Here is a 9,186-nt window from a genome sequence, read left to right as displayed (position 1 = left end):
TGACGGGCTCTTCCCGAAGCCTCGCCCGCTCTCTCTTTGACCTGTGCGTGTGGGCACGTCGACCGGCTCCTGGCGATGTCCAGCCCCACCCCCGACAAGGTGAACAGTCATTGGAAGGAGCCCTCCCCCCACTTATGAGTCGCTTCTTCCCCACAGAGGCCGAGAGACAGACAGACAGAGAGAGAGAGAAGTGGAGTGTCAGTACCTGTTCCTGGCCGGGCCATGATGATCTCCTTCTTGGGAGCCGGGTGGTTGAACTCTCCGAGCGGCGAGGGGACGATGACAGGCAGCAGGGCGGCCGGCGAGGGGTGGTAGGCCACGGGCTGGATGGGGGGCTCCTGGCGGGAGGGGGCCAAGGCGGTGGCGGCGGCGCCCAGACCCCCGGCTGGCTGGCCAGGGGAGCCGGCTGGCGCCAGGCCCGGGATGCGGTTGGCGTTGATGGGCACAGGGGCCTGGAGCGGCGCCTTGCCGCTGGCGGCCGGGTGGCGGTGGTGCTCCTTGGCGCCCCCCTTGGCCGCCCGGGGGCTGCACCCTCCCCCCACTACACCCCCTCCCCCTACGCCCCCTCCCCGGGCCCCCTCCACGCCGCCCAGGGGCCGCTCGGTGAAGCGGGTGGGCAGCAGCGGCACATCTGGGTTGCGCACGATGACCGGCGAGTCGCGCTGGGCGGCGGGCACCCGCCGCACCGAGGGGCTGGCCGCCATGGGGTCGGAGGTCATGGCGGCGGGCGGGGTCAGCAGCAGGGGGGAGGGCTGGCGGGAGCGGGGGAAGGGCCCCGCTGTGGGCGAGACGGCCTGGAAGCCGGCGGCGGCGGACACGGCGGCGGTGGGGGTGTGGAGCACCGTCTCCATCCCCGGGTCCGCGCTGTCGCCCTTGTGGTAGTCACCGGCCGCCGCGGAGGCCGAAGGGGCGCCGCCGTGGGGGGCCCAGTCGGCCCGGCCCTTGGTCTTGCCGGGGCTCATGGGCACGGTGAAGGTAAGGCTGGTCTGGAAGGTGGGCTGGATGCCGGAGGAGTGGCGCTCCCGCTGCTGCTGCTGCTGCTGCTGCTGCTGGTGGTGGTGGTGGTGCACCATCTCCGGCGTCAGGACGCCCAGCTTGGGGGTGCTGGCGTGCCGGTGCCGGGAGGAGGAGGAGGAGGAGGAGCAGGAGGCCCGCTGGATGACGGGCGAGGCGGTGATGGGGCTGAAGCTGGCCGGCCGGAAGCCGAAGAGGGGCGAGGGCGAGGGCGAGGGCGCCGGCGAGAAGGGCGACTGGTTGGAGACGGGCGAGAAGCCGGGCGTGCCCGAGCGCGAGCTGCCCAGCGACACCAGCATGTTGGCTGCGTCGCACTCGTCCGAGTTGAAGCTGGAGAGGTCGGAGGCCGCCAGCAGCCGGGGGTGGGGGTCGGTGCGGGCGCTGCTGGCCTCGCTGTCCCGGGACGTGTCGTCCCAGTCGAACTCGGAGCTGCCCTCCGCAGGCCGCTGGCCCGGCCGTCCGAGGCCCCCTCCAGCTCCTTGGTGCGCATGGAGAGGTGGCGGGAGCAGTAGCCGCGGCGCTGGGACTCCTTCATGCAGCCGTCGCGGGAGCAGAGCCGCCGCCACTGCTTGCCGTTGAACTTCTTGCGGATGCCGTTGGGCGTGCACACCACGTCGCCCTTCTTGTACTTGTGCTGGGCGGCCGCCGCTGCCGCCGCCGTGGTGGTGGTGGTGGTGGTGCCGCCGCCACCACCGGCGGGCACCAGGGGGGTCCGGGAGCGGGAGCCGGGCGTCAGGCGGCTGTCCAGTGACATGCTGCTGCTGCTGCTGCTGCCGCCCCCTGTGCCATCCTGGGGGGCCGCCGCCTGCTGCTGCTGCTGGTGGTGGTGGTGGTGGTGAGGGGGCGGTGGGGCGGGCGAGGAAGGCAGGAGACCCGGCCTCAGGGCCGCGCCGGACATGCCCTCCCGCCGGCCGCCGCCCATGCTCAGGCTCAGCGTCAGCACCTCGGCGTCCTCGGGCTGCCGGGGTTGGGCTGGGGGCTGTCGGCCTGGGGGTGGGGGGCTCCCCTCCAGGCGGGAGGTGGCGCCGGCAGGAGATGCCTCCTCCTCCTCCTCCGGTAGCCAGGGCGGCCGCAGGAGCCGCAGGTCGGTCAGCGGCACCCACGCCCCCTCCTCCCCCTGGCCGCACTCCTCCTCCTCCTCCCCCTCCCCCTCCCGCCCGGCCTGGTCGAAGAGGACCCGGTAAGGGGCCACCCCCTGCCCGATCTCGGTCACCGTGCCGTCCCGGAAGGCCGGGCCGGCGCGGGCGCAGACCCGGGTGCCGGGGGCCAGGGCGGAGGGGGGCGGGGCCAGGTCCAGCAGCACGCTGAGCTCCCCCCCGCCCCCGCCCTCGAAGTAGGTGACCGCCCGGTCGCCGTCGAACTGGACGGCCAGTCCCGGCAGTGCCGCCGGCAGTGCCGCAGGGTGCCGGGCCGGAAGGCCCCGTTGCGGCGGGCCAGGACCCGCCGGGTGGGCCGTGAGCGGGCGGGCCGCCCGGGGGAAGCCCTCGGCCTCATCGTCCTCGCAGTCGGCCGAGTGCTCGCTGGCCGTCTCCGTGCCCGAGGAGCTGGCGCCGCCGACGATGCCGCAGGGCTCGGCGGCCGGCGCCGGGGGGGGTGGGTTCTCCTCGGGGGCGGGGGCGGGGGCGGGTGCTGGGGCTGGGGCGCTGACCCCCGACCCCTCGCTGCTGTTGCTGCTGGAGTCGTCCCGCCCCTCGGCGCCCGACAGCTCCTCCACCAGCTTCTTGCGGGGGGCCCGGGACTTGAAGGTGGCCGTCTTGCGGCTGGACGTCCCCTCGGCCTTGCCCGCCTCGCGCCCCTCCTCCCGGGGTGGGCCGCTCACCTCGGCCTCCCTGGAGCGGCCCGGCTGGCCTCTGACCCCGGCCTGCGGCTCCTGGCCTCTGACCTCCCGGGGCCTCCCCTCTTGCCGGCCCTGGGTCCTGCGGGTGGCGGGCGCCCCCCCCTGGCCTGGCTGGGCCGCGCCTGCCGTCTCAGCTCCCTGGTCTCCATGCCGGCGCTTGAGACCCCTCTGCCGCCCTGCGGGAGGGGACCTGCTGCTGCTGCTGCTGCCGCCCGAGGCGCTCGGCTTCCTGGCAGACTTCATGGTTCATCCTAGACTGGGCTGGGCTGGGCTGGGCTGGGCTGGGCTGGGCTGGGCTGGGCAGCGGGATCTGGGCAAGAAGAACAGAAAGAAAACGACCCAGTCAGTCGCTGAGCTACCCACTCGCCAGGTCCTCTGGCCAACCGAGTCATAGTGACCCCCCCCACCGGCCCCGCCCCACCTCGCCTCCCACCCCGCCCCCACCCCACCCCGCCTCCCACCTCGCCTCCCACCCCGCCCCCACCCCACCCCCACCCCGCCCCACCTCCACCCCCACCCCACCTCCACCCCACCCCACCCCGCCCCACCTCACCTCCACCCCCACCCCACCTCCACCCCACCCCCACCCCGCCCCACCTCCCACCCCACCTCCCACCCCACCTCCACCCCACCCCCACCCCGCCCCACCTCACCTCCACCCCCACCCCACCTCCACCCCACCCCCACCCCGCCCCACCTCCCACCCCACCTCCCACCCCACCTCCACCCCACCCCCACCCCGTCCCACCTCCCACCCCACCTCCACCCCACCCCGCCCCACCTCCCACCCCACCTCCCACCCCACCTCCCACCCCACCTCCACCCCACCCCACCCCGCCCCACCTCCACCCCACCCCCACCCCGCCCCACCTCCACCCCCACCCCACCCCGCCCCACCTCCACCCCACCCCCACCCCGCCCCACCTCCACCCCCACCCCACCTCCACCCCACCCCCACCCCGCCCCACCTCACCTCCACCCCCACCCCACCTCCACCCCACCCCCACCCCGCCCCACCTCCCACCCCACCTCCCACCCCACCTCCACCCCACCCCCACCCCACCCCCACCCCGCCCCACCTCCACCCCACCCCCACCCCCGCCCCACCTCCCACCCCGCCCACCTCCCACCCCGCCCCACCTCCCACCCCGCCCCACCTCCACCCCACCCCCACCCCGCCCCACCTCCTACCCCACCTCCACCCCACCCCCACCCCGCCCCACCTCCCACCCCGCCCCACCTCCCACCCCACCTCACCTCCCACCCCACCTCACCTCCCACCCCACCTCACCTCCCACCCCACCCCACCTCCCGCCCCACCTCCCACCCCACCTCACCTCCCACCCCACCCCACCTCCCGCCCCACCTCCCACCCCACCTCACCTCCCACCCCACCCCACCTCCCACCCCACCTCCCACCCCACCTCCACCCGCCCCACCCCGCCCCCACCTCCACCCCGCCCCACCTCCCACCCCACCTCCCACCCCGCCCCACCTCCCACCCCACCTCCCACCCCGCCCCCACCTCGCCCCACCTCGCCCCTACCCCACCCCGCCCCACCTCCCACCCCACCCCCACCCCGCCCCACCTCCCACCCCACCTCCCACCCCACCTCCCACCCCGCCCCCACCCCGCCCCACCTCGCTCCTACCCCACCCCGCCCCACCTCCCACCCCACCTCACCTCCCACCCCACCTCCCCACTCCCCCCTCACCTCCCACTCCCCCCTCACCTCCCACCCCACCCCACTCCCCCCTCACCTCCCACCCCACCCCACTCCACTCCCCCCCTCACTCCACTCCCCCCTCACCTCCCACCCCACTCCCCCCCTCACCTCCCACCCCACTCCCCCCCTCACCTCCCACCCCACCCCACTCCCCCCCTCACCTCCCACCCCGCCTCACCTCCCACCCCACCCCACCTCCCGCCCCCCTTCACCTCCCACCCCACCCCACCTCCCACCCCACCCCACCTCCCACCCCACCCACTCTCCCCCTCCCCTCCCCACCCCGCCCCCCACACCACCCCATCCCCCCCACCCCACCTCCCACCCCCACCCCCACCCCCAAATAGGACAAACACAAGAATGCCAAATTTCAAATGACCACAACAATTTATACTGCAGGGGAAGAGGGTGCTGGCTGATTGGCCCAGGAGTTGCCATGGAGAAAGCAATGGGGAACAACAGGCTCCCCCGAGCTCCCAGGTCATTTACGAGTAGGTGCAAGGCTTGGACATATTCCTTTTGTTTGCAGAGAACGGGGTCCCTGCGCATGAATGTATGTCGCTTCTAGCGAGGGTAAATGAGCCATGTTCCGAGCTGGGCTGAGTATCTTACGTTGGTTGTTAGTGTAGCCGTTAGCGCACTCAGGATTGTTCAGCGAGTGCTGCCCAATTGCAGAATCCCATCTAACAGCGGCCGTTTTGTTTTGGGTTTCGCAGGTGGGGGCTGGTTGAGTCCTGGCGACTGCGAACAGTCACAGAAAGCAACCGAAAAGTAAGACCCAAGGACCAGGAGCTAGTGGAAGCAATCTTTACTGATTCACTCAAAATACCAACTAACTCGATTTTCCTCAGATGGGATGGAGTATTTGAGTAATTTGAGGCCTGGTGTGTGGTGGGGGAGGTATGGCTTGGGAAGTACAGGGGATTTTGGACCTATGGTTCTTAAAGCTCTCCAGCCCTGGGGGTGGGTTTCCCCAACTCATGTCTCCACAACCCCTCACACCCGACACCACCCCCCGCCCCACCCTCTCCAATTTCCGCTTCACCCTCAGACCACTGGGTCTTCACACTCCAGGTACAAACACAGAGCACTTCAAAAGTGCCCTTGACCCGCCCTCTCAGGGTCTCTCAAAACGCCCCCCGAAGTGCCGTCCATTGGTGCACTGTCGGGAAACGTGGCGACCAATTTCGGCACAGCAAGCTCCCACGAGCACCGATGTCGGCCCCACCGGGACACCCGGGGAGAGATCCCTTAGCTCGCCTTCCGACGAGAGGCGGCCGGACCTCCTGGGCGGGCCGAGGGCGAGGGGGAGGGGCACGGACTGGGTTTAGCGGAAGGCAGCCACTGACAGTGCAGCACTCGCTTGGTTTGTGGCGCCCGGGAGTGTCGGCCAGGTTGACGTGCTCAAGCCTCTAGAGTGGGGATGCGAACCACCACCTTCTGACTCAGAGGTGACAGAAAGAGAGAGAGAGAGAGAGAGAGAGAGAGAGAGACTGCGAGCCGCTGAGCACAGTACAGACTCCTAGGAACGTGTGGAAAGAGCAGAAATGGGTGGCTGATAAAAGACCGAGGTCCATCCAGTTCTGCCAGACGCATTCCACAATGATAATGGAGTTGTTGACTAAATCACAGTGATCAATCTCTATCAGTTAGTCCACATGAGGTGAGGAAAACCCCCAGTGGTGGAGAGGTTTAGGAATTGGAGGTTAAAAGCCACCTGCTCCTCCTGAGTCATGCTACACTCACCAGACACTGTGTCTGAACTGACTCTCATGCTGTAGCGCAAAGTGTTATCTGAGAGCAATCCATTGCAATTTCCATCTCTATGGATCGATCCTAACTGCTCGCGCTAGCTCCCGAGGGTGCCTGTTCCATGGATCGGCCGCTGTGCAAAAGGTGAAGCAGCTCAACATCACGGAGTCCCCCCCCAACCGAGAAACTGCAATTATATCATCTCGACTGCAGCACAGGAGAAACCGAGAGACAGCGGGTATTACCACAGGAAGGGAGCTTTACTCTGTATCTAACCCCATGTTGTACCTGCCCTGGGAGTGTTTGATGGGGACGGTGTAGAGGGAGCTTTACTCTGTATCTAACCCCGTGCTGTACCTGTCCTGGGAGTGTTTGATGGGGACAGTGTAGAGGGAGCTTTACTCTGTATCTAACCCCGTGCTGTACCTGTCCTGGGAGTGTTTGATGGGGACAGTGTAGAGGGAGCTTTATTCTGTATCTAACCCCGTGCTGTACCTGTCCTGGGAGTGTTTGATGGGGACAGTGTATAGGGAGCTTTACTCTGCATCGAAACCGGGCTGTACCTGTCCTGGGAGTGTTTGATGGGGACAGTGTAGAGGGAGCTTTACTCTGTATCTAACCCCATGTTGTACCTGCCCTGGGAGTGTTTGATGGGGACGGTGTAGAGGGAGCTTTACTCTGTATCTAACCCCGTGCTGTACCTGTCCTGGGAGTGTTTGATGGGGACAGTGTAGAGGGAGCTTTACTCTGTATCTAACCCCGTGCTGTACCTGTCCTGGGAGTGTTTGATGGGGACAGTGTAGAGGGAGCTTTATTCTGTATCTAACCCCGTGCTGTACCTGTCCTGGGAGTGTTTGATGGGGACAGTGTATAGGGAGCTTTACTCTGCATCGAAACCGGGCTGTACCTGTCCTGGGAGTGTTTGATGGGGACAGTGTAGAGGGAGCTTTACTCTGTATCTAACCCCGTGCTGTACCTGTCCTGGGAGTGTTTGATGGGGACGGTGTAGAGGGAGCTTTACTCTGTATCTAACCCCGTGCTGTACCTGTCCTGGGAGTGTTTGATGGGGACAGTGTAGAGGGAGCTTTACTCTGTATCTAACCCCGTGCTGTACCTGTCCTGGGAGTGTTTGATGGGGACGGTGTAGAGGGAGCTTTACTCTGTATCTAACCCCGTGCTGTACCTGTCCTGGGAGTGTTTGATGGGGACAGTGTAGAGGGAGCTTTACTCTGTATCTAACCCCGTGCTGTACCTGTCCTGGGAGTGTTTGATGGGATCCCTGTAGAGAGAGCTTTACTCTGTATCTAAGCTTGTGATGTAATTGACACTGATATACAACAACTTGAACTGCTCGATTAGATTCCAGTCTGTAACTCACTCCCGGGTATCTGTTATTCTATATATAAACCACCCCGAACCCCTCTGTTAGGTTGCAGTCTGTAACTCACTCCTGGGTATCTGTTACTCTCTGTATAATGCCCACCCCACCCCATGCATCTCTCGATTAGATTCCAGCCTGTAACTCACTCCCTGTGTCTGTCACTGTCTGTACACTGACTGACTGATTGTTGGTTGAGGTGTGGATTCCGGGCTGTGTGCTTTGCATTGCCGTGTTCGGCGGGTTACCCTGCCCAGGCGTGCCTGGCACTGCTCGGACATGTCTCTCCAGCTGCCTGCACGCTAAATTCCCCATGTGGCAGCTTGGGCCCCTCATCGAGGCCAACACTCCCTGCGCAGCACTAAGGCAGCACTGCACTACCTTTCCTATGCAGGTGGGTGGGAAAGATCCCACAGAAGCTATTGGAGGTAGTAGTTGTGGGGTGGGGGGGGAAAGCCCCCCAGTGTCTTGGGCCAGCATTTACCTTACAACCAACATCGCCAGGGCAGACGGTGGCGTCATTCCCACCTTGCTGCTCGTGGGATCTTGCTGTGCGGAAATTGGCAGCCGCAATTTGTAAATTGGCAGCGGCTCAAACCCAAACACGAGCAGGTCTCCCCTCCTTATAGTGCACGGGGCCTCCCTGACGTCTGCCACGTTGTTATATCGGGTGCCAGCCGCGGTGACCTGGTGCTGAACAGCTGCTGCGCAGTGTCAGAGATCTGAAACCTGGCACAGCGCCCGCACGTTACCCCTTCCAACTCCCCCACCCCCACCCCCACCCCTTGACGCACACGGATACACGAAACTGGCTGAGCGACGGGGAAAACAGAAGGAGCGGTTAACGGGTAAAAAGCAAAATACTGCGGATGCCGGAAATCCGAAATAAAATAACAGGAAACGCCGGAAAGACTCAGCGGGTCTGGCAGTGCCTGTGGAGAGAGAGAGAGAGAGAGAGAGAGAGAGAGAGAAACACAGTCGACGTTTCCAGTCCGTACGACTCTTCAGCTCCGGAGAAGAGCCCTACGGGAGCTCGAAACGCCGGCTCCGTTGCTCTCTCCACAGACGCTGCCAGACCCGCTGGGTCTTTCCCGTGGCTAACGGATGTTTCTTGGGCTGGAGGGAGGTTCGGCGGGGGGGGGGTGGTGGAGCTCTCCAGGAGTCAGTGTCGAGGCCCCTTGCTCTTCCTGATATACCGGAATGACCTAGACTGCGGGGTACAGGGCACAATCTCAAAGCTTGAGGGTGGTACGGAACTTGGAAGTATTGAGAAGGACAGGGTAGAGCTTCAAACGGACAAGTGGGTGGATAAGTGGGAAACGAAGTTCAGTGCGGAGAAATGCGAGCTGATTCACTTTGGTCGGAAGGTCATGGAGAGACAATATAAGATTAAGGGTACAATTCTAAAGGGGGTGCAGGTGCAGAGGGACCTGGGTGTATATGTGCATCAGTCAGTGAAGATGGCAGGACAGGTTAGT

At 65.5% G+C, this 9,186-nt stretch overlaps 1 protein-coding gene across 1 annotated transcript in view; it reads right to left on the bottom strand.

Moving 5' to 3' along the window:
- Positions 1-205: 205 nt before the first annotated feature.
- LOC144673795 (protein capicua homolog) overlaps positions 206-9,186 on the bottom strand; it is a gene marked incomplete at its 3' end in the record, with an annotated part of 86,298 nt that continues 77,317 nt past the window's right edge. The window contains 5 exon segments of the mRNA XM_078535454.1: positions 206-1,471; positions 1,474-2,065; positions 2,177-2,392; positions 2,395-2,494; positions 2,496-3,117. Of these exon segments, the coding sequence (XP_078391580.1) occupies positions 206-1,471; positions 1,474-2,065; positions 2,177-2,392; positions 2,395-2,494; positions 2,496-3,094 (2,773 nt within the window).

Source organism: Cetorhinus maximus, unplaced genomic scaffold (genome assembly GCF_964194155.1).
Source record: "Cetorhinus maximus unplaced genomic scaffold, sCetMax3.hap1.1 HAP1_SCAFFOLD_470, whole genome shotgun sequence".
In the NCBI taxonomy this organism is placed as follows: domain Eukaryota; kingdom Metazoa; phylum Chordata; class Chondrichthyes; order Lamniformes; family Cetorhinidae; genus Cetorhinus; species Cetorhinus maximus.
Note: the sequence above shows the minus strand (reverse complement) of the source record. Positions and strands in the feature narration are given on the sequence as shown.